The following is a 25,094-nucleotide window of genomic DNA, read 5'->3' as shown; positions in this document are numbered from 1 at the left end:
CCTTATACAGAAATAATATTGGAAAACTGTATACATTTTCATAATACAAACAAAAATATTTATTGGCTCACATGGGAATACCCCAGGTTTACAAAAAACTGTCAAAAATGCAGGGGAAAAAAAAAAAAACGATTGGGTGCTGGGCTTTATCACACCAGAACAGAAACCGAATGGACCTCATCATAGTCAATGGGGCCTTTCATGATGCATTGGCTTCAATAATTTTTCACCATAGTATAGTATAGAACAGCACAACTATGGAATACTTGATAATAACAGGTAGTACACATTTCTTAGTCATTAGTGATGAGCGGACCCAGTGAAATTTGTGTTCAGCCGAGGAACCCCAATTTAAAAATGTAGAAATCCTGTTAACCACAGGAGGAAGTCCTGAACCTGTAATGAAGCATGGGGTCTGTTTCCAAAGGAACTGAACCCGCAAAGTTCGGTTTGAACACATACTTTGCAGTTTGGGTTTGCTCTAAACTATCAGTCATACATTTTTATTTTTATTTCATTTTTTAATTCTGAAGGGGTTTCCATCAGTCTTGGGTGCAGTCATTTATACCGAGGTCCAGATCTAGCCTGTGGGTTCAATATTATATATTAAGACTGCACACAATTCAAAAAGAATATAGAAAATGGCAAGATATAAGAGAAGAATACATGTACAGTCCTGTAGAAGGATGTATTACATTAATATGCTGAGCTGCCAGGCTTTGATAGAAGTTGCTTTTTCATTGAAATCTTGACTTACGTTCCTAAAGCATTGGGACCAGCTCTCTGGAGATGGCTGCCACAACTCGTACAGACTTATAAAGCAATCATTTGTTAAAATACAGTTTTTTCCATTGATACTACAATTCTGTGCGTCACTGAATGCTGTTTTACGACTTCAAAGATTGAAACCCGGATATGTAGGTCAAGGATAGAAGTAGAAGAAGGGTGGTGATATTTTAGCAGATGAGCACTGGTAAAGACACTGTGTGATATGGATGTAAATGTGCAGATATAAAATTGTGATAAAGTTAGTAAAAGTATTAAAATGTTTAAAATATGTTAATTTTAGTGCAATCCAGAATAAATGCAGAAAGTCTTATACATTATAAGATTATTAGTGAATGATACCACTTTGCAACTCGCAGGTTGCCTTTAGGTATAGACTGTACATTCTGCATCACAACAAAGATTGGGGCACATTTACTAAGAACAGTGCAAAGTTCACTATGTGCAGTTTGCCTGTGTATAGAGCAGGGGGCGCCAGATTCATGACTTTTGGCGCACTTTCTGCACCCCTGCAAAGCCCCGACAGAGTGCACCAGATTTTTTTTGGTTCACCTTTAACATAGGGCGTGTGACACATTACTGTTGGACTTTGCATGTTAAATCTGGCCCACGTGTCACGTGAAGAATAGCCGCGCCGCGCCACAAAATGGTCGCGTACAGTTTTCACTAGAAAAAATGTGCAAAGTCCGACAGAAAAATGTACAATCACTCAATTGATGAGACAGACCACAAGGTTGGGTTAATGCTTGGGGGATAGGGCGGTGTCCTCAACATTACGTCATCAAACAGTAACAAACTTCAAGGTTATCCTTGTAAGAGGTGACAACACCCTTGGAGCAGCAGACATATTTAGAAGCAGGGGAAAACCAGCCTCTCATAAAGCATAGGAAACACAATGGGGCTTATTTACTCAGGGGAGGGGATCACACTTTCGTTGGACTGTTCAGCGGTTTCGGGATTTGCGCGGCTTTGACAGTTTTTTACAGTGGTTTGCACTGGGATTGTGTCGCTGCTGATCGCTTTTTGGCACACCTGTGCCGGCTTTCATGCAACATAATCCGACGATCCGACTGATTTGGACTGAACGTGGAATTTAAGATTCAAATTGTGTCGCAAGAAAATGCATCAGGAAGAAGAAGGTGAACTCCGGCGGACCTGAGCGAGGAAGTGACACATGCAGGATATCGGACGCACAAGCTTAGTGAATCGCGGCACAGTGCATTATCGTCTGACAATGGACTTTCGGTGAACTCCTCCAGACATGTAAAGGCCTGCTATTTGTGTATTTTCTTTTAAAGGCTTATAGTACAGTCCCAAATTTACTGCATGCCTGTACTACCACATTGCCATACATCCTGACAACAGGTTCTCTAGTTATAATAAGGAAAGACTTATCACTCCATGCAAAAGAGTAGTGAATAACTTTTCTGGGACTGTAATTAAAAGGGTTGGTCATTCAATTACATAAGTTGTATAGTTCCAATGCCTTGTGGTTAATCACTGAATGTTCATCAAGTGATTCAGCATTCCTGCGATTCAGGGGAATAACTACAGAGTTAGCCGCCAAAGTAGCCCCTATGGGGCTCATAATGTCAGGGGGCCTTGGCCCTGGTACAGTAATGGGTTTGTATATGCTGTACATATGTGAATATGCTACATGGGTCTACATGATACTGTATGCATGTGTGTATATTCTGTATGCACATGAGTGTATATATGAGTGTATAATTCTGTGTTATTGTAACTCACATGAGCGAATAAGCACATTTTTACAGATTTTTTTTTAAGTGGGAAAGAAGGCCCCATTCAGCAGTTTCCTATGGGGTCTTGCCTCTCCTAGTTACGCCCCTGCTGTTATTTAGTTCTGTACCGTGTGTAGAGGCTCCAAACCTCTTTCTACTCTTTCTCTACATTTCTGAGCTCAGCTGAATTGGAATAGCAGTAGAGCTGTAACCTATCCAAATCTCCCCCCTCCCCTTTTCCCTTGTCAGTAAGGATGGACGGTGAAGAGAGAGACACAGTGGGTGACACCATAAGACCGGCCTGGAGCAGAGGGGAAGCTGTGTATATAAGCAGAGGGCAGCATGCTTAGGTCATGGAAAGGCTATGACTTTCAAAGCAGGAAGATACATAGGCACATATACATGCAGAAAGATGTCTAATGGAATAGATGAAATAAAAAGATTTTATTGAAAAGTGGCCAACCCCTTTAGGAGCTTGTAAGCTTGAAACGTGTCATATTTGTGAATTTTATCTTTGTGGTTGTAATTTCATATACAACTCAAGTGTAAGTCAGAAAGACTTACACTTACACAGGTTAAAAACGAAAGCTAATACTAGAGTTGAATCCGTGCATATAGAATGGACGGCCATGGACATAATCACTACTTAATTAAACGGAGTGCTGCTTTTTTACATAATTATCCTTCGGATCTATCTATCCATCTTTCTATGGTAAATTTCTATTATTTAAAAAATCAAAAATAGGCAACACTCCAAACATTAAGGTGAAAGCAGTGATACTTTTATGCATCCACGCAGAAATGTTTCAGCTGATCAATACAGCCTTTTCATGGGTGAATAAAAGTGTCACGGCTTTTACCTTAATGTTTGGACTGCTGCCTATTTTTGTTTTATTATTGAAGAGGAGCTCTCATGTCTTTAAATCTGTCTTTAAATCATGTGTTGCTTCCCCGCTGAGATCCGCCGGAGTTTCCTGGTGCATGTAAGTGCTTGATCTTGCGACACAATTTTGTTTTTAAATTACACGGTTTGTCCGAATCCGTCGGGTTGTCCGATGGCACGCCCCCTGATTTCTGTCGGATGCAAGCCGGCGCCGATGTGCCACAATCCGATCACGTGCTCCAAAAACCCGGGGCAATTCAGGGCAAAATGGAAATATTCAGGAAACTCGACAGAATCCGCGGACCCTAAGTAAATGAGCCCCTCTGTCTCTATCTCTATAAATATATATATATATATATATATATATATATAATATTTACATATCTCATATCCAGTGGCGTAACTCGGAGTGGCAGGGCCTCATAGCGGGCTTCGGCATGGGGCTCCCCTTCCCACTTGAAAATTATACATATTTGTATACTCACACATGCAAGTTACAATCACACATTTGTACACTTATGGACATATGCTCATATAGAGCATATACACACATACAGTGACATTTATAAATACACAGCATATTTAAACACATACAGTATATGCAGACACCATACACCGTATACAGATACAACATATACACATCACAGATGCAGCATATATACATCACATATATACATCACAAAGTATAACATGGATATAATGATACACATCCTCCACTCTTTACTGTGTCAGGTCAGATGCTGGGGTCCCCTAACACTGTGGGCCCCATAGCGGTTGCTATGGCTGCTACCACTGTAGTTACGCCCCTGCTCATATCTAAATCAGTGTGCTACCCATTTTTAGATGGTTTCTATCTATCTGTATCTCTTTGTCTTTCTGCCTATCTTTCTATCCAATGTCATATGCTTGAAAAAAAAAATCACAGCCAGCGAATACAATTTGTCGATATTTCTCTATAAAAAGGGATTTTCTCACCTCGGCATTTGGAGATGACTTGCTCGGCATAGGCTATAATCAAGGAAAACATTCAGTACTTGTTGCTATACCAACACATCCATCCACGATCAGCTAGGCAGAACAATTTGCTATGTCCCTTTCAGAAACAAAGACCCAAAGGTATTTTAAGTGTATTTTCCCAGTCGAACAATCTAGCACACATCAAATGCCTAGAGATAAAAGTTTTCTTTTTATTTCATGACCTCCACAGGAATATTCTCACTCTACCTTTATTCATCATGTTATGCAATGAGGCTTTCACTATAACAAATCCATGTTTATATATGGTGCCAATGGACAACCTACGCCATGTCCTGAATATGTAGAGGGTCATTTATCTTTATTTTTCTTCCTGTTTTTTCAGTCTTTAATGGCAGATTTTTTGGCGCATTGCAATTTTTACGCCTTTTTGGGGTCATTTTGAAATGTGCGCCGGACATTTGTTTTTTGTCAGTAAGACACATTTATCTTCTATTCCAGATGTGCTAAATGTCGCAAATGACATCTATCATTTAAATTGTCTAATATTTAGAATTTTTTTTGGGGGGGGGGGCAAAAAACTCCAGATTAAACGATACTTAAGGAAAACTTAGAAAATGGATGATGTGACTTGAAACTTTTGTGCAACATTTTTGAGACATTTGTAACAAAGGTTTCAAAAAGAGAGCTAAAAAAAAATACATTTAACACAAGGAATAAGTGAGATTGATTAATTACCAAGGAAACGGAAGAAAAAAAAACAGGAAAAAAGATAAATGATCCCCATAGTGTCCTAAAATCATGACCTCTTCTGGGCACCAAATTCAGCTTCTGGCCATGATTATACATCTAAGAACACAGATTAGAAGAAAAAAAACTATTGATTGATTTTAAGGATAGGTGTAAGGGGACCAGACTCAGGAAGATAGGACAGTGAGCCCTAAGCTAAACGCCCCCAAAGCTGACACCTGCCCATTGCCCCGGCATGTACTAATGACCAAAGACAGCTATAAGACAATCCCTCTTTAAGTCTCTATGCACACATGGAACAAGACAAACAAACAAAAAACAAAAATGCGGAGTGGATGAACCGGGACAGCAACTGCAGTAGCAAACAATCACGAAATCAAATGGTAGTAAGAGATTCAAGCCAGAGGTCAGGCAACCACAGCCACAACCATTGCTAGAGAAAGGCAGAGTGCAGAGAGAGAGAGTGTGGCAGAAATCGGGTCAGCCAACCTGACAAGTGAATAACAGCAAAACTCAACGTCTCCTTAACTTACTAGCACGGAACAAAAAAGACGCTGATGCAGAGATAACAATAGGTTCTCAACATTAGATTTGTAGAAATCCAACACCTGTCACTCCAGCAACTTTTGGCAGCTGATAAACAGAGAATGGAAGATGTGCCTTTGTAGTAAGAATGATATTAATTCTCGTTGATACTTTTTATTTTAGGGTATCAGGAATATAGTTTGATATGTACTAGGAACTTATCACTCTAGTCACTTTAGTCCCTTCTAAGCCACAGACGTTGGCAGCTGAGGAACACAAGAGAGACCTCCTGTTCCAAGTTAGCTTTTCGGGCACCTTTTCCAAGAGTTGGGATTAGTAGAAGCTAGAGGGCTTAAAAAGCCATGTTCACGAAGATAAACTTTTGAAAAACTGTAGACAAGAGTAGATTTGGCACAATGATCAGCTACGGATTTGTGCATCTTTTTTTAAAAAAACTTCTTTTATTGAAATGAAATATACAACAGAAGTACAGTGATTTCCTTGAAAAATTCTCCTCCACAGCCACATTTTACCCTCGGACTATTCAACACAAGAAATCTAAACACATCAATGGTTTCTGAGAGACTCAAGTTAGGTAGTGTAGGAGCTGATGTTATGACGGGTAAGAGAAGATTCACACCATACATTTTGAAACTTATGAGGGCATCCTCTGCCCTTGTACACTAAACATTTAAACAAGAGCACTAAATTCATTAATTTTGACTTTGTTCTGCCAAGACTCGGTACAGACATGATGACAAGTGCCCAATGTGAAGTCAGTAGACAAAGCAGAAGTTGCATTCACACTTGGTCCATGTAAGGTGGCCAAATACTCACAAAATGACAACTGTGCTATAAATTGCACAAGACGATTAGGAAACTTTAACCTACAGACTTTGACATTCAGTACTATGAGCTTCACATTATATCTCTGGAGATAGTTACCCTTTACAGGTTCAGCTATTATATACTCATAGGGGGTCATTTACTTATCCGGTCCTCTCGCGATCCAGTGGCGCGTTCTCCGACGAGGTCTTCCGGCGATTCACTAAGGTCGTGCGTCCGATGTCCATCAGGTGTTGCTGCTGAAATCCGCCGAGGTCCGCTGGAGTTTACCAACCTATTCCCGGTGCATGTGAGTGATTGATTTTGCGACATAATTAGTTTTTTAAATTCTGCGGTTTTCACGAATCCGTCAGGTTTTCCGATGGCCACGCCCCGTTTTCTGTTGCGTGAAAGCCCCCGATTTGTGTCGTGCGACAATCCGATCGCGTGTGCCAAAATCCCGGGCAATTCGCCGCAAGTCGGAAAACTGTTGAAAAAACTTGATTCCGACCCTTAGTAAATGTGCCCCATAGTCTTCTGCCATTTTATGTGCCCATGTGAAAATCTCTCCAGAATTTAATCATGTGAATTCTAGCTGAAATGTTTTTTTTATGACATCCAAACATGAGAGTAGATGCAGAATTTGTAATTAACCCCAGCACTTACATGCTGCAATCATCAGAGAGGAACAAAGACTCAATTGGGAAAATCTGAATGTAATTAACACACAAAGCACAAGTGATTGAGAAGCAGAAGACACACTGTTAGGATTCATGAGAACTTCAATATTTCTGATTAGATCAGTGAAGGGAACATCATCTGAACAAGAGAAGGCATTTATTATGTGATAGTTGAAACATTTTATTGAGTATTTTCCAGCATGCAGTATCAGATTGAGCCAAATCCCTAATGTCCTGGCCAGCTCTTCCCTGATCTGCAGTGCCGGGGGCCTGCAGCAGTCTGTATTGTTTCCAAAACACCAGCTAGGCAATCTATTCATCAGAAGAGACTATCAAATCATCAAAAAGGGATTAGGCTCATGCTGGAAATTCAAGATTATTTAGTAATCCATGAGAAAATAATGATATGGCCAGAGAATTAAATGTACCCATAGAAATGAAGCTACCCTTCCTTCATCCCTGTCTTCTTTTCTCCTCTGGATTAATCTGAGGGACATTTTTTTTAGGTTTTTCAGTCGCTATATTCACATAGAAACACTACACAGAAGCGTTACTTATCTTCATTCAATAGCTTGTATTATCAGTAGTCCAAAAACTCATTGCATACATTTCAATCGATCAATATCTTCACCCTTAACATCTGGCAGTAAAAACTGGTACTCAAAACTTTGAAGTCCATATGGCGTTTTGCCTTCTATAGTCCATAGTTGTAGACAGATAATGCAGAGTTATTTACAGATAGCAGCTGGTAGGGAACGCCGTCTACACATCATGTAACGTTTTGTATGCATTCCCCTTCTTCAACATTCAGTGCGCCGAAATTTAGCATCTGGAACTAACCCGACTTTTAGTAATGTGTTCATAAGTGTGAGACTTCAGCATTGATGATATGAAGTACCAGAAGATTCATATGATCATGTAATACAAAATGTACATCAGGTATTGCAATAAGTGATCAAAGACAAGAACGTGGATCCCGTATCCTCAGCTTGAATCAAGCAATGGTAAAGAATACCCCAAAGGTCCACCCATTAAACTACTAGCATGGCCAGGTAGGGTAGGAATTGTGTTTTCCAGAATTTTACCTCCCTTATGGGAAAGCTCGCCTAGTTACCTATAAAAAAGTCACGTAGATGAGCGGAAGATGAGTCACTTTTAGAGACTGGAGGGAAGAGTCACTTCTCTTCAGTTGTACCTAGTCTTTGCTTTTGGTAATGATTACAGATTGGAGCAGCTACTTCGAGAGGAGGAAGGGACTCCTATCATAAATGATACTTGTGTAGCCATCCCTGGCAAAATGGGTAACACAAGGTCCGTTATTCACAAACCGACTATAGTTGTGTACCACTGGCCTAAGCCCCAGTGATAACAGAGACTGGTATAAGGGATATATTCTTTGAGCTGGACTGTAGAGTGTGCTGGAACCAAAAATATTAAATAATAGTATACTTTTTGTGGATTATACAATCTTTGGATCTACTATGGCTAAAATAAGAAACGATTATAATATATTTTTTATAACTGATAGGTTGCTTGTTCCTGTTATTGTATCTGTCCTGTAGTTTCTGACAACCAATTACCTATTGTGTAGCATTTCTCTTTGTACACTGTCAATACGTCATCTCTCTGACTATATTGGATATGAGCGTTAACCCTCTGGGCCCACGCTTCACCCACTGATGAACTTAATGATATTAAAACTGATCTTTCAAACACTTCCACACGAAGGTCAAGCTTTATAATGGGAATCATTTCTCACTTTTGCTCCACATCTTCCGATGGTCATTGTATTAGCCATAAATAAGGAATATTTTCACAAACCTCAGTCACTGCTGGTATTGATTTGTGTCACTAGAAGAGTGATTAAATCATTCTTCTGAAGCTCTATTTTCATTAGTGGCTCAATAAAAATACCCCGGGGGTTTGGAAAGTTCTAGTTTCACATGAGTCTAATTAATCATGATTTCATTCTTTATCTATTTAGAAATGCTTTGTTCATTCCCATAAAAACCGTACAGATTACGCTGGATGTACAGGCAGAGCCAGTATGCTGGAGGTGTAGTGTAACAATTCTAATAATGCCGATCATAACATTTGGAATGGGTGAGGGATAGACCTCTACATAAAATGTCTTGTGTTACAGTAGTTTCCAATAATAAGCAGAACAAAGGGGGGCATATAGTGTACAAAGACCCAAATTGAACACTGCCCAGGTAAAGAGCAGTTCATCCGGCCATTCATATTAACTTAACTATCTATCCATCCATCCGCATCTTCATGAATCTGGCACACCACCTACATCCACTTTTTTCTGGCGAACTCGATCGTGCGCCACAACTATGGCGGACTTCTGACATAAATGTGGTGAACGCACTGGAGTGCCCCTTTGGGTGCACAGTATTGTGTTGTGGCGCACACAGTGCAGCTGCAAAACAATACTACCTGAAGCACTTTATAAATAATAATTCCTTTATTTATATAGTGCACACAGATTACATAGTGCTGCACAGGGCTTACAATCCAATCAACCTACCAGTATGTTTTTGGAGTGTGGGAGAAAACTGGAGGACCCGGAGGAAACGCATGGAAACACAGAGAGAACATACAAACTCTTTGCAGATGTTGACCTGGATGGGACTTGAACCCCAGTGCTGCAAGGCTGCAGTGCTATCCACTACATGTGCAACCAGTTTGTACATGTATTTATGTGCAATCTAGGTCAGAATTTTCATGTAGATTGCTAAATAAATGTGTGCCAATGATCTTTAACCCCTTCCCGACATTTGACGTAATAGTACTGCATCGCGGGAGGTGCGTTCCCGCAAAATGCAGTACTATTACGTCAAGCTGCGGGTGTCGGCTATATGTTATAGCTGACACCCGCCTCTAACACCCGCGATCGGAGATTTCTCCGATCGCGGGTGTTAACCCCTAACACGCCGCGGTCGCGCTGACCGCGGCGTGTTAGAGGCATTTAAAGATTCTTTAAGCTGAATCGGACCCCCCCCGCGGCGCTTACCGGGGGGGTCCGCTCCTCCAATCGCAGCCCCGGGACTGCCGGTGCCCGGGGCTGCGAGATCTTCATCCCGGTGCCGGGTCCCTGCCTTCTGACAGGACCCGGCTGTAAGACACTGGGCATGCGCAGCATGCTCAGTGTCTTACATTACACAGTGCAATACATCTGTATTGCACTGTGTAACCTGTAAAAAAGCTTGAACAAGTGATCAGAAGATCACTTGTTCAAGCTTAGATGTCATTAACTGTAAAAAAAGGAAAAATAAATAAATAAAGGTTTTTTGCAATAAAAATAAATAATAAAAGAAAGTGAAAGTCCCCCCAAACACCACATTTCCCTTTACACAAGTAATAAAGTATAAAAAACACTAAATCACGAAAAAACCCCACTTATTTGGTATCGCCGCGTCCGTAACAATCTGTACAATAAATCCTAATCATAATTGGACCCACTCGGTGAACGTGGTAAAAAAAAAAACCCAAAAACTTGCCAAAAATTAAAACTTTTTATCAAATAGCTTTACATAAAATGTTCTAAAAAGTGATCCGAAAAAGTTACAAGCACCAAAATGATACCAATAAAAAGAGCAACTTGTTATGCAAAAAATAAGCTTACAACCAGCTCCGTAAACCAAAAAATACTATAATTATGCCACTATAAAAATGGCAATACTAAAACAAATGCAATTTTTTCTATTCTAGTTTTCCTTCAATAAAATTGGACAAATAAAAATAAAACTATATAAATGAGGTATCGCCGTAATCGTAGTGATCCGTAGAATAAAGATAATATATTATTGTTATGCTACAGTGAACAACCCCCCAAAAAAATGCTAAAAATCCAAAACAAGAATTGATGATTTTATTTTCCTCCACACGTAAAAAGTTAATAAAATTTCTTCAATAAGCTAAAAACCCACTAAAATTAAGGCTTTTTTACAGTGCATCTCGTCTTGCAAAAAATAAGCCCTTATTTGTCTAAATTGCTTAAAAAATTAATAAAGATTGTATAGCCTATTCCCAACGAGCGTTGTTATAGAACGGTGCGGCGGGTAGTGACTTGCCAACACCGGTCAGGGTAAGACGGCGGCTGTTCACTGATCGGGGTAAGACGGTGGCTGTTCACTGATCGGGGTAAGACGGCGGCTGTTCCTCACAGCCATCCATCCTGCCCCATGGACCAGAAGGGTTACGTCCCCCCCACACACCCCCAGTTTATTATCGCTGATATTGGCTCATCAATTCAGACGAGCCAATAGAAGCGAATTTACTTATGACGTCAGTAATACCGGTCACCATGTCTGTAGACACGGTGATCGGGGCAGGGTGGCGGCTGTTCCTGACAGCCACCAATTTTGCCTTGCGGTCCAGAGGGGTTTTGTTGCCCCCCTCTGTCCATGTTTGCCGCTATTTGCTGGTCGATTTGGTCCAGCCAAAAGCAGCAATATTCGTCACAATGGGCATCGCTAGGGTGAATAAGAGCAACACTTGGTGATAATTTCCCTACTAAAACGAAGATATGGTACAAAAGTGCTGGCTGTGCACATTGTTCAGATGATGCTGTACAACTCTTACGTGCTGTTCCAATGTGCACGTCCTGCCGTATCATTTCTCCGTTTTCAAGAGGAAGATATTAGGAAACTAATATTGGGACAAGAAGGACGGGGCCCCAGTACCTCTGGTTTAGATGTTCCTGTGTTTTGCCAGGACAGCATTTTCCCGGTGAATTCTGCTGCTTCTAATGGTAGGACTCACTAAAGAGTCTGTTCCAAAAGAGGAGTTAGGATGGACACTACATACTACTAAGAGACCTGCGACACCTCCAGAGTGAAAAAAGTTTAGTTGGTCCCCTGGTATATTCTACCTCCTTATACACTAGACATTCACAATTCACGCCCAACCTATTGTGAATTAATTTCGGTAAAATGAATAATTGTAACAACTGTTATGTCCCGTTGCTCCCTATACCCCTCCATTATCTCATAAGGGGCGCCACATAATGGGCACTGAACTTTCCAGAAATAATTGAAATTTCCATCTTGGACTCCATTGCACATCATATTTGGAAACCACCTATATGTTCAAAATGCTCATTTCACCACGTGTATTACACTACACCACATATTACACCTTGCTATATTCACCAAGGGGTGTACATTCAACAATTAGGGTCACTTTTCGGGTTTTCCTCTGTTTTGGTACCACTACGGCTTTCCAAATGTATCCTGACACATGTGAAGGATTTCTTACAAATTTGGCCTCTAAAAGACAAACATCCCTCTTTTCCTCTACTGTGCGCCCATAAAGCATTTTATATGCACATGTGGGGTACTTCTACACTCGGGAGAAATAGTTTTACACCTTTTTTGGGGTTATTTAATATATTATCCCTTGTGGCTTACATAAATTAGGGGTAAAGTGACATTTATAGGAAAATTTTCACCTTTTTAATGATTCGGGCCTAATTGGATCATTCACCTGTAGGGGCAAATACATATATTACACATTGCAAAATTCTCTAAGGGGTGTGCGTTCAAAAATTAGGGTCACTTTTCGGATTCTTATCTGTTTTATACCACTAGGGTTCTCCAAATGCATGTCAAACATTTCTGTCAAATTTGGCTTCTAAAAGGCAAACATTCCCCTTTCCTTTTACTGTGCGCCCATACAACATTTTATATATACATGTGGGGTACTTCTACACTCGAGAGAAATAGGTTTACACATTTTGGGGGGTTATTACATATTTTTATCCCTTGTGGCTATATAAAATTAGGGGTACAATGACCTTTATAAGAAAATGTTCACCTTTTATCTATTTAAGTCCTAATTAAATCAAACACCTTTATGGACAAATACACATATTACACCTTGCTAAATTCTCTAAGGGGTGTGCTTTCCAAAATGGTGATACTTGTTGGGGTTCCGCTCTGTTTTGGTACCACTACGGCTCTCTAAATGCATCCTGACACATGTAAAGGATGTTTGTCAAATTTGGCTTCTAAAAGGCCAACGCCCCTCTTTCCCTTCTGAGCTTCACTGCGTACCCATACAACATTTTATTTGCATGTGTGGGGCAATTTTATACTCGGGAGAAATGCTAGTACACATTTTTTGGGGTTGTTTCATCTTTAATGCCTTATGGGATACAAAAATTAGCCGTAAAAGTGACTTTTTTGGGAAAATGTTCACCTTTTTCCTTTTAGGGACCTAATTGAAGCAAACACCTGTAGGGGAAAATACACATATTACACCTTGTTGAATTCTCCAAAGGGTGCACTTTCCAAAATGTTGACACTTGTTGGGGTTCCCCTCTGTTTTGGTACCACTAGGGCTCTCCAAATGCATCCTGACACATGTAAAGGATTATTGTCAAATCTGCCTTCTAAAAGGCCAAAGCCCCTCTTTCCCTTCTGAGCCCTACTGTGCACCCATACAACACTTTATATGCAAAAGTGGTGCAGTTCTGTGCTTAGGAGAAATAGTTTTACACATTTATGGGGTTGTTTCATCTTTTATCCCTTGTGGCTTACAAAAATTTTGGGTAAAAGTGACTTTTTTGAGAAAATTTTAACCTTTTTTCCCTTTTGGGGCCTAATTGAATCAAGCACCTGTTGGAGAAAATACACAAATTACACATTGCTAAACTCTCCAAGGGGTGTACTTTCCAAAATGGTGTCTCATGTTGGGGCTTTTCTCTGTTTTGGTACCATTATGGCTCTCCAAATGCATCCTGACACATGAAAACTTTTTCAGCCTTTTTGCCCTGCAAAAACGAAACAACGCTCTTTCCATACCAAGGGCCCCACTGTGCCCGTACAGCAGGGTACAGTGACAAAATGGGTATTGGCATACTCAAGAGGAATTGCCCTCAACATTGTAAAATGCATTTTCCTTTTTAACCCATTGTGAAGGTGCAAATTTTAGTGTTCAATGAATCTATAGTAAGATAAAATTACATTTCTGTAATTTCACTTTCATTTATCTTTCACCCTCATGAAACGCTCATAGGGTTAACAAAATTCCCAAAGGTTGTTTTGAATATTTTGAGGGGTATAGTTTCTAAAATGGTGTCATTTGTGGGGGGTTTCTGTCATGTGGGCCTTATAAAGTCACTTCTAACTAAATTGACCCTCCAAAAGTAGGTTTTGATGATTTTCGTGAAAATCTGAAAAATTGCACCTAAAGTTATAAGCCTCCTAGCATCCTAAAAAAAGGAAAAGATGTTTGAAAAATTATGCCAAGTTAAAGCAGACATATGGAAAATGTTAGTTAGCAAGTTATTTTAGTGATATGACCAACTTTACAAAAAGTAGAAAATTTAGAATTTGGAAAACATTGTTTTTTTCAAAATTTTTGCCAAATTTCCATTTATTTCATAAATAAATACTAAATATATTGATTAAATTTCTCAACCAGCATGAAGTACAATGTGTCATGAAAAAACAATCTCAAAATCAACTGGATATGTTAAAGCGTTCCAAAGTTATAACCACTTAAATAGACACATGTCAGATTTTAAAAAATAGCCTGTGTCAGGAAGGTGAAAAGTGGCTTCAGCGTTAAGGGGTTAATGCTTTGTTTATGCAGTCCTGAGACTTTGGGGTGGATTAAGACTGCCATGGGCCCCATCATTTTTTTTCTATGGTTTGAAATTTACAGATAATACATGGAGGCAGAACCAAGAGTCTTGAGGAAGTAGGGAGAGGACCTCTCTGTAGACTTTCAGAAGACATGGACCCCTGGCTGTTGCCCAATATCCTCCATATTATAATCCAGTAATGCTCAGACGTCCTTTGCCACTGACCATACTAATGTATGTATGCTAATACTAATGTACTAATGTATGTATGCTACACTAGTTAAATTAAAGGGATATAGAGGTAGCTCCATGATCATGAGAACAGACAACTTCAGTTCACAAGAATAGTGGTTCCGTTCTGACTAAATGAATGTTATGTGAGGGCCCCAATGTTATGGGAACTTTAGAAATTGAAATGTGCAGTGTTCCTGTATGTACAGCACTCCAATAGACAATGAATGGAGCATCAGGAAGAATGCTCAATGTACCCATGCACTCATTAATTGAGAATGGGGCCCACTTTATTGTGAACTGTGGTGGTCCCTTGTCTTAGTCATTGGGGGGGTCCCAGCAGTCAGCCCTCAAACCCGGTCTTCTCTTCTCCTATGGATTTATGTGAGGGACATTTTCTCAAGTGGAAGATGTTATCCTGTGTTGTCCTGTGGACAGGGAATAACAATGGTGAACCCCATTAAGGTTGGTACATAGATGGGCTATGTATACATAATAGATGTGTTTTTATCAGTAACCTAAGAAGCATTTGACAGATCCCCAAGAAAACTGAGCTGGTAAAAATCCAATATCCTTTGACACTGTGGATTTAGATAACTGGTGCATCCATTGAGAAAATTGATCTATGAATGGGAATTCAGCCTAAAATAACCAAACTAGGTCAGAATAGATATTGATAAGCCCAGATCCTGGAAAACACTACAGAACTGGGATCGGAAATGTAATAATACTGAGCTTATCTTCCCGAACATATTCAATAATAATATTTCACATAATATCAATATATTTATGATTTAAACTGTCTGTACTTAATCTGCTCTTTTTCGTTGTAGATTTCACATCTTACTGCATCACATGGTAGCAAAATATTTGTAATGAATCTTAATGATGCCTTGCAGGGAATTCATTTTGGCTGTATATACTCCGCTTCCTAAATTACTCTAAAAAGTTTCCTATGGGGCTTTTTGAAAGTCCTAATTTAGATGTTTGTCTACATTAAACAAAAAAGAGCAATTTATTGGATTGTAACCCTTATATCTGCCTACTTAGAGGCCAATACACTATTCTATTCTAGAATGAAGAATTGGGATGAAAACATATGCAGGTGGTCCCCGACTTGAGGACACCCGACTTACAGACAACCTCTAGTTACAAACACACCCTTTTGCCCAATGTTAACTCTGGTAAAGCTCTCTAGATGTTACTTTAGTCCCCGGCTGCAATGATCAGCTGTAATGAGTCTGTAATGAAGCTTTATTGATAATCCTTGGTCCCATTACACCAAAAAAATTTGAAAATCCAATTGTCATGGGACAAAAAAAAAAGTTGTCTGTAGTTACAATCATAAAATATACAGTTCCAACTTACATAAAAATTCAACTTAAGAACAAACCTAAAGAACCTATCTTGTACATAACCCGGGACTGCCTGTATGTATATTCATATGATAATTTGCCAAGTATCAGCCAGACAATGCCCTGTACTTTAATGATGGAACATAGTTGTAAGATTGTAATGATAAAAGCATGAATGCCTAGAGACTGAGAACAGCTCTGCTGGAAATATTTACATGCAACGTCTATGAATAGACACAATACACACATATACAGCACATTACACATAATAGAAACAGCTGTAGACATATAATTCACATTCTTTATAAAAGATTATTATTTTACAGCAGTTCTGTAAAATGACTCATCTAACATATAAACACTATTAAAGACACCACATAAATTGTTATTTTAATTAATTAAAGCTTTACTGAAAACTGGGCCAATATGAGTCAAAACGGCCCACCACCGGGGAAAAAGATCCATTATCTAGAAATACACAACAATGAATAATTAATGTAATGTTAACATTAGAGATGAGCGAGCACTAAAATGCTCGGGTGCTCGTTACTCGAACCGAACATTTCCCAATGCTCGAGTGCTCATTTCAAGTAACGAGCCCCATTGAAATCAATGGGAGACCCGAGCATTTTTCAGTAAAATTACAAACTGACCGAGCACAGTGAAATAACACAGTGCAGAACAGATTGCAGATGTTTGGAAACATCTGCAAGTTGTTCTTCACACATATTGTTCTTCAAATACTATTGCGGAGAACACCGTTCTGCACGCGTGTCTCCGGAACAGATCGTAGATGTTCCCGAACATCTGCAATCTATTCTGCACTGTGTTATTTCACTCTTTTCTTCAATTAAACGATTAAATTAAATGTTTTAATTGTATTTTTTTTATTGTTCTTCACTTCTTTTTTTTTAATTAAATGCTCGTTATCGAGCAGGGCAAATACTCGTCCGAGCAACGAGCCGGTCCGAGTATGCTAATACTCGACCGAGCATCAAGCTCGGACGAGTATACTCGCTCATCACTAGTTAACATCATATAATAAATTGCTGTTTAATATAATAATAATGATATAAATACATTGGACCTTATTGGACCTTAAATACTGTATTATTTTATACGAGCTTTTGAAGAAATATAAAATAGATATTGTAGAAGTTGTGGCATAATGCCAAGAACTAGAAAAGAGCCTGGAAGTGTTGTTTGTATCTCAGGAGGAGGTAAGATATTTGTTACTGCTTTATTCCAGGCAGTTTCCTCTGCGAGCCTCAGCATGTACAATAAGGAAAAGACACCTAAAAGAGAAAAGCTCTCAGTGGAAATCACTGCCTATAAATCTCATTGTTGAGATGAATTATATTCAGGAATAACATGGAAGCTGTAGGCTAGAAATGATGACATAGGTATCCAAAGAACTAAAATATAATACATAGAATCTTATACACACTGTAGACCATTACATCCAAAAACAACTTACTACATCCAACAGCAAACACAGTGGGGGTCATTTACTAAATGCCCAAAATGCGTTTTTCCGACGTGTTTCCCAAATATTACCATTTTTCTCTGAATTGCCCTGGGTGATCGGATTGTGGTGCATCGGTGCCGGCATGCACGCTACAGAAATTGGGGGTCGTGGCCGTCGGAAAACCCAACGTATTCGGAAAAATCACTGTATTTTTGTAAAAAATGTGTCGCTTGACATGCACTTACCTGCACCCAGCCTAGCTTGGTGAACTCCGGCGGACCTCGACGGACTTCAGCGCAGCAGCGAAACCTGGTGGACATCGGACGCACTACCTTAGTGAATCGCCGGAAGACACGAATCAGCGTCGGAGAACCCGCAGGGAAAGTAAATCTGCCCCATTGTTCAGAGGCTGCACTTTAAATGGCAAACATCCTCCTAGACTTCAAACCAATCAGGTAGGGTGGAAATATTGTAGATAGTTAAGATATTGGAAAAATATGACATCATCCAAATGGGCTCCTTTACAGAAAACAATATGACTCCCTGCACCGGAACATGTGCTGTTATCGGGCACCAATATTATGGGTTCCTTGTTAGTTTTGGTGGCACGCCATCAGTGTGTAATCCTTCGACAAGCCCTATGTCTGAAATGGTCCCTCACTCATCCTTAAACTTTCTGTGTGAATATAATTAACAATAAATATACAGGTGGTCCCCTAATTAAGAACACTCGACTTACATACGACCCCTAGTTACAAACGGACCTCTGGTAATTGGTAATTTTCTCTACTTTAGTCCTGGGCTACAGTAAACAACTGTAACAGTTATCGCAGGTGTCTGTAATGAAGCTTTATTGTTAATATTGATTCTTATGACAACCCAACATTTTTAAAATCCAATTGTCACAGAGACCAAAAAAAGTTCTGGCTGGGAATACAATGATAAAATATACAGTTACGACTTACATACAAATTCAACTTAAGAACAAACCTACAGACCCTATCTTGTATGTAACCCGGGGACTGCCTGTAGCCATGTTGTCCCTTAAAAACAAGATACTGTAGCTCTCCTTGGATACGACCATCCCCACACTCTGGTAGCGATAGCAAGACATGTACGATTAAGACCTGTCTGACCTCATGGATTTAGTGTTTAGTACATTAGGATGTCTGTGAGACATGCAGTAACTCCCGGACATTTAAGATGAAAAAACGATTTGTTTATTTGTGGAATCACTGCAGCAGCGGTGGTATCCAAGTAGAACAATCTTGTTTCTAAGGGACCATATGACCACATTTATGGTAAAAAAAAATTAATAACATAAAATTGAAGAAATGTACAGTATGTATATAGCAAAGGAATTGAATTGAATTTGACTGCCCACACGAGAATGCCCCTTCATCCACTTTTGTGTATCCACAAATTAAAATGGAAGGCTGCAAATGATGTCACTAGCTTATCCCAACCTCTGAAGGACATGATTGTGTTAGTAATAAACTGACCCTCAAATATGGCCACCTGTGTGTCATCCATGTTTCATCTGTTGTTTATGTGTTCTTATAGACTTCTATGGGAAGTCCTGGCCTCCAACATAGGTACCATTAATTGCACCAATATTTGCTGGGTGTTTATTAGCTTCTACCAAAACACACTTGTGGAACCCTTTATCAAATAGGTTTCCCACAGGCTATGTCATAAATACATGTTAGTTGGGGACCACTCCTCTGGTGACCCCCTTCCCGCTGCTTCCTGCATGTAGATTATGCAGTGTTGGCAAACTTGATTCAAGTCTATGGGAGCAACAAAAATAGATATGCGGACCCCCATTCTTGGGATATGTGCAAGTCCCTGATGTGGGACCTACAACAATCATGTATTCATGACATATACTGTGGATATAAGCAACACAAGGGATATACACAAGGTTGGTATTTCCCCTGATAAGTGTGGTTATAGTGAACACATGGAACACTACGGAAGTTAGATGGTGCAGATTAAGGGTAAGTCTTCGAGGGAAAGTTTGGGTATTGCCCTTGTAAGGACAGGAGTTATAGATTGTGAGGATGATCCCGTCTTCAATGTTGGTTAATGTTTTACAGATCTACCCCCATTTGGTCCAGGTAATGGTTCCCTACAGACCCACAAATATTTTGATGATTTACAGTCACAGCTAAAACACATATATCTCTATCTATATCTCTATCTATCTACTGTCTATATGTTTTTATGTCTGCTATGCTATTTGTTGTCTGTGTGATGGCCTCGACGAGAGTGATTATATAGTTTCTTGTGTGTTGTATGTTCTTGTATGAATCATTTTGGGATTGTTTTAATGTAATATTTTAAAGGTACCACTATTCAGAATTATAGGGCTGTTCTTTAGACCTCAAAACTAATGTTGTGATCATGATTATACACACTGAGGTCTCATGCACAAAGCTTTACGACACAAGCTACAAGCTTTACAGTGACCTATTATGTAATCCATTGAAGTCCTATACAGTAAAGTAGTTATTGCCATATTGTATATTTCCAGATATACAAAAACAGCAGACATGACCCGGTGGTTTACCACAGGATTTTTTACATATTGACTCAAGAGGAGGGCTATGATGTAGGAGTTTTTATCTTTAGTATTAGTTCCAGCACTGCCGGGGTCTTGGCCATCTTCAGTAAGCATAAGCGGACCCAAAAGTTTGTACCGAACTTTGCCTTTTTGACCTGATGAGCTGACCCCCCTGACTGGCCACAGACATCATTAGAAGTCCAGTTTTGGGTCTGGCTAAACCCCAACACTGGTAATGGCCACAGTCAGACTGGGCACTGAATTTGGGTGTCAACTGTTTAAATACTGCCAGCAAAGTCACCATTGACACCTAAACTGATCTGGTGTGTGAGCGCAGCCATTTTAGGTAGCATTGCTGCTCCTCAATGTTGTCCTGGGAAGCGTGAACCTCCTCAAAATGGAGGTTCATACATAAGTATGCGGGCAGCATTTAAACATTACCGATCACAGATGTTACTGGGAGTGTAGTCCTGCTCCAAGTCCGGTCCTAGAACCCAAGCAGGATTTTTACAGCAAAACTCAGCTAATCCCGAACTTAAGTGGGTCCACTCAACCCTAGTCTTCAGTGCTGTCAATCTGGTCGCAGTGCTGGGGGTCAGGGAACCTACTTCAGCCAATGAATGGTGCTAAGAGATGTCCCCAGTTCTGAAGACTGAGATACCACCGCAGTACTGGAACCTGGAACTGGAGCAGGCTGAGAACACTTTTCTTTTTACACCCATTTGTCGTCTCCCAAGGTTTTTTTCACCACAATTTACTGAAAAACCCTTTAAACAAATGATCTGTCTTCATGCAAAAACATTTATAAAAATTATCATGGTCAGGTGCTGCATGGTATCCGCATGAGGTCCATTTTGTAGCTTATATATTTAGGCACATCGGCCATTCCTCGGGTCATGTGATTTGTTTACAGATCAATTAATTGAAATGTATATATTTTATTGTAAATAGAAGATATGTTTACAAATATTAAAGGGCGTTACCCACAGCCTATGGACTTTGAGAAAATTCTGTAATATTTAATTTCATCAATGGTGGTGCTAAAGAGAAATGAGATCCATCAACCTTCCCCCACTAATTATAGCAGATTGGTGGAGTCCCAGCATCAGGGCGGGGATAGTTTAAAATAGACAAGCCATTAAAAGATTTAAAAATTAATAAACAAAATCTACAAATCTTTACATTCTATTCCCCTTTGCCAAATAGGAAATGTTAATCAGCCATACCCGCAGACTGTGATTGGTTGGGAAGTTATTTCCTGTGCATTGAAATAGACCAATGAGTAACCAAGGCAACATCTGACCAGGATTGGAGCAATTCAGTAATTCTGTATCAATTTATAAACTTCAGAATATTTTTAACCTACCAGAAAACTTCTTAATTTTGGATTTGACAGTTTTCAAATAATGATTTATAGAAATACAAGGAGGCTCATTTGTTCCTGGGATATGAGATTTTTTTCCTACTCATTATTTGACATATATTCAAACATCATAAAACCACCAGAACCACACAGTACGAAAACCAGATACATCCTACGCATAACCAAATCATTATGAGCTATGACATTAGCATTACTCATAAAGTAAGTATTGTAACTTCAGTTAAAGTATGGTGTGTTGCTGGCAGGGGTGCACCAGCCATCAGGCGAGTTGAGCCTCTCGCCTCAGGCAGCGCCATTTGCAGCAATATGGGGGGCAGCATCAGCAGGGCAGTCTCCTGCTACAAAGCAGACCTTGACACTTAAAAATAGACCAGATGTCAGCTTGGTTGTGAGATATTTCAAGGAAAACCCACATGTTAGAAAAAATAACCAGAAATACTATTACTGGATAGAGTTTAGGTGGCACCATTCTATAGCAGTAGAAAGTTCAGGTTGACCCTTGGTTGCCATCGTGTGACAGGTAAACCATGCAGTATGGTAATAGGGCACAGGGTGATGACAATTGTGTAACTGATGGGGCATTCTATATTAACCATTGTCGTTCTAATACATTTTAAATAATATAAATTTTATATTATCGAATAACAGAACATTGTTTTTTATTGTTTACACCTTACATTATTCTGCATGGAACATACTTAGAATTCATTCTAACCCCTTCATTTCAGTCATAGGTCACAATAAAGTTGCAGCTTCATGCGACAAGTACGTGGACAAGCTAGCCATAACGTTCCTGACCCCTTATATTACTGTTATGCTCTGTTGCAGTATTTTCCTAGGTTACCTAAGGATCCGAAACAGTTCTGATAAGAAATAATTAATACATCACATCACTGCTCCCTTCCCCTTAAGTGCCACAGCAATTGTCATAAATGACTTCCAATTACGATGTCAAATAATCCATGTAGTGCTGCAGTAGTGGAGGCTGTGTAATAACCACTTAGAGACAAAGTAGCAGAAATACACAAGGATCTATAGAATTGTGTTGGTGGATGTTACAGATTTAGTTGCCTATAGACACTGGTGCGGATCTATGAAGCAACGCAAGGGTTAAAGTTTAAATTCATTACGGTTAAAGAGGAGGCAGCGTAAAACCCCCTAATCCTATAATAAGGGGTCAGTGGTTGTTCAACAACTCCATTTTGTGAATGAAGAAGCACGCGACCGTCTCTAAGCTGATTCTCCAACTGAACTGATAATGTATGGAGCTGTCACCATACACCAGGTCCCATATGGACCTCCCTTTATTTTCACCTAATGGTCCACGAATCCCATTCATGTCATTATAAGGAGCACAATGTAGGTCCTCCGAGGTTATTGCTGAGCTGTCAGCATCTAGATGATTTATACCAAAGGCAGTCTCCTCTCTTTTATCCTATAGAATAACGACCCTTAATACTGACCCAGGACCTTATAGTACTGAACCACGGATCTGCTCTGTACAAAGACACAGAACATTACAGCTCACTGTGACTTCAGACCCAGAGAGAGGATAGGGGAGGAGGAGGAGGAATCAGGGAGAGGAGATTGTCAGAAGAGGGAGCTGCAGGCAGTTAAAACCATAGCACAATATTATATATATATATATATATATATATATATATATATATATATATGTATGTATATAGATTCCATGCAGAATTAAAAATGCAAAGAAATGGCTCGGAGTCATATACTAAAAATATAATTTGCTAAATGTCATAAAAATAGTAAATCCATCAGCGCAACTATCACAATGTTTAACCCCTTCCTCCTGATGACTATTTGCATGCACATTTGTAAAAGTGTAAGCTACAGTCTTCTAGAAGATATATAAGAGAAAAGCAATGCTTACCACAAGCACTGGCACCCCAGTGACCAGGGACAGGAGCAGGACTGGGGGGATATCACTGCTCTCATCAGGTCCTGGATAGGGCTTGGTGTAGGAACTGTCAAAGCAGAAGAAGCCCTGGACATTCACAGTGAACGTGTCCGTATACTCGAAGTAATAAGCCAGCATTACAGTCCCTGCCATGATCACCATCTGGAAATAAAGCATGATCGTCAGGGTGAATTGAAAACTCATTTAAAGAAGCATCCACACATGAAAGGCACAAGCAGAGCTCAGGAGCTGTCCATGCCTCCAGTGCTGAAATCTACATCTCTATGCAGGAGACACAATGAGACAAGGCTTCTTGACTTCAGCTCCCTTCTTTCCTTCCCCCAGAAAGCAGCTCCCAGCAAACAAGATCATCTACTGCTCGTCTGGATCCACTGGCGGATTCAGATCAGATGCCCACACATAGTAAGACTGATGCCACAGCAGAATGATCACTGATCCATCGGAGCTGCCAAAGACAATTCACATGGTTCCAGCTGCTTCCCAGGTGGCGAGAAATAGAAGATAGCTTTTTTTTTCTTCCTTGCCACAGTGCTGTATTTGGAGAAGAAATTCAAGTGGTGAGCCTGCCCCATTGCAAAGCCATCCTTCTCTTCCCTACTATTTGAGGCTGGAATTTCTAAGCAGAAATCCCAGCAGTGAGGTTCAGATCCTCCCACTGTGTAGAGCGAGACAGAGAAGCCCTTGTCCTGATCTGGAGCACAGAGCTGTGGGGATGGGAATTAGGAAGTGATAGAATACAGGAGGTATTCACAAGGATCCTTCCTATGGCTACTCCAGATGTAAACACCTCTCCGCCATACAGATTGTGCAGAGGATAAACCCAGCAAATCACTCAATTTTTTTTTTAATATCTGCAATGTGAGTAACTTCCTCCTCATTGCTTACACTCCTCCCCTTTAAAAAGCTAATGATTTCTTTATAGCCTAGAATAAATCCACCTCTTCTGCACTTCAGGAGAGGACAGTTCACAAATAAGTCTCTTAAAGGGAAAGTAATGATAACAAATATTCTTATTCCAATCCGCTTGTTTATTTCAAAACAGAAAGAAGAATAAAATATGTAATGACGTGATTAAAAAAAAGTCTGGTAGCTGGAAAAAAAAAAAATCGCCAGCGGCAGAGTGGGACAAAAAAGGACAAATTCAACGGAGTAGCAGAGTTTAACTCTTTCATGACCAGGTTTTTCTAGCTTTTTGCATATTCATTTTTTGCTCCCTTCCTTCCACACATCATATCTTCCAGATTTTTCCATTTACATAATATATGAGGGCTTGTTATCTACATGATGAATTGTACTTCTGAGAGGCACCATTCAATATTCTGTGCCAAGTACTGGGAATGTGGAAAAAAAATTCCAACTTTTGTGGTATTAAAAAAAAACATTTG

The 25,094-nt window shown here is 39.7% G+C and overlaps 1 protein-coding gene across 1 annotated transcript in view; it reads right to left on the bottom strand.

Annotated features, from left to right (window-relative positions):
* Positions 1-24,540, bottom strand: part of PLPPR5 (phospholipid phosphatase related 5) — a 165,182-nt gene extending 140,642 nt beyond the window's left edge. The window contains exon 1 of the mRNA XM_072128960.1: positions 23,662-24,540. Within this exon, the coding sequence (XP_071985061.1) occupies positions 23,662-23,892 (231 nt within the window). The 5' untranslated portion in view covers positions 23,893-24,540. The remainder of the gene's footprint in view (positions 1-23,661) is intronic.
* Between the last annotated feature and the right edge of the window lie 554 nt (positions 24,541-25,094).

The sequence above is a fragment of the Engystomops pustulosus genome, chromosome 10 (assembly GCF_040894005.1).
Source record: "Engystomops pustulosus chromosome 10, aEngPut4.maternal, whole genome shotgun sequence".
In the NCBI taxonomy this organism is placed as follows: domain Eukaryota; kingdom Metazoa; phylum Chordata; class Amphibia; order Anura; family Leptodactylidae; genus Engystomops; species Engystomops pustulosus.
The sequence above is the reverse complement of the archived record's forward strand: the minus strand, read 5'-3'. Positions and strand labels throughout refer to the sequence as shown.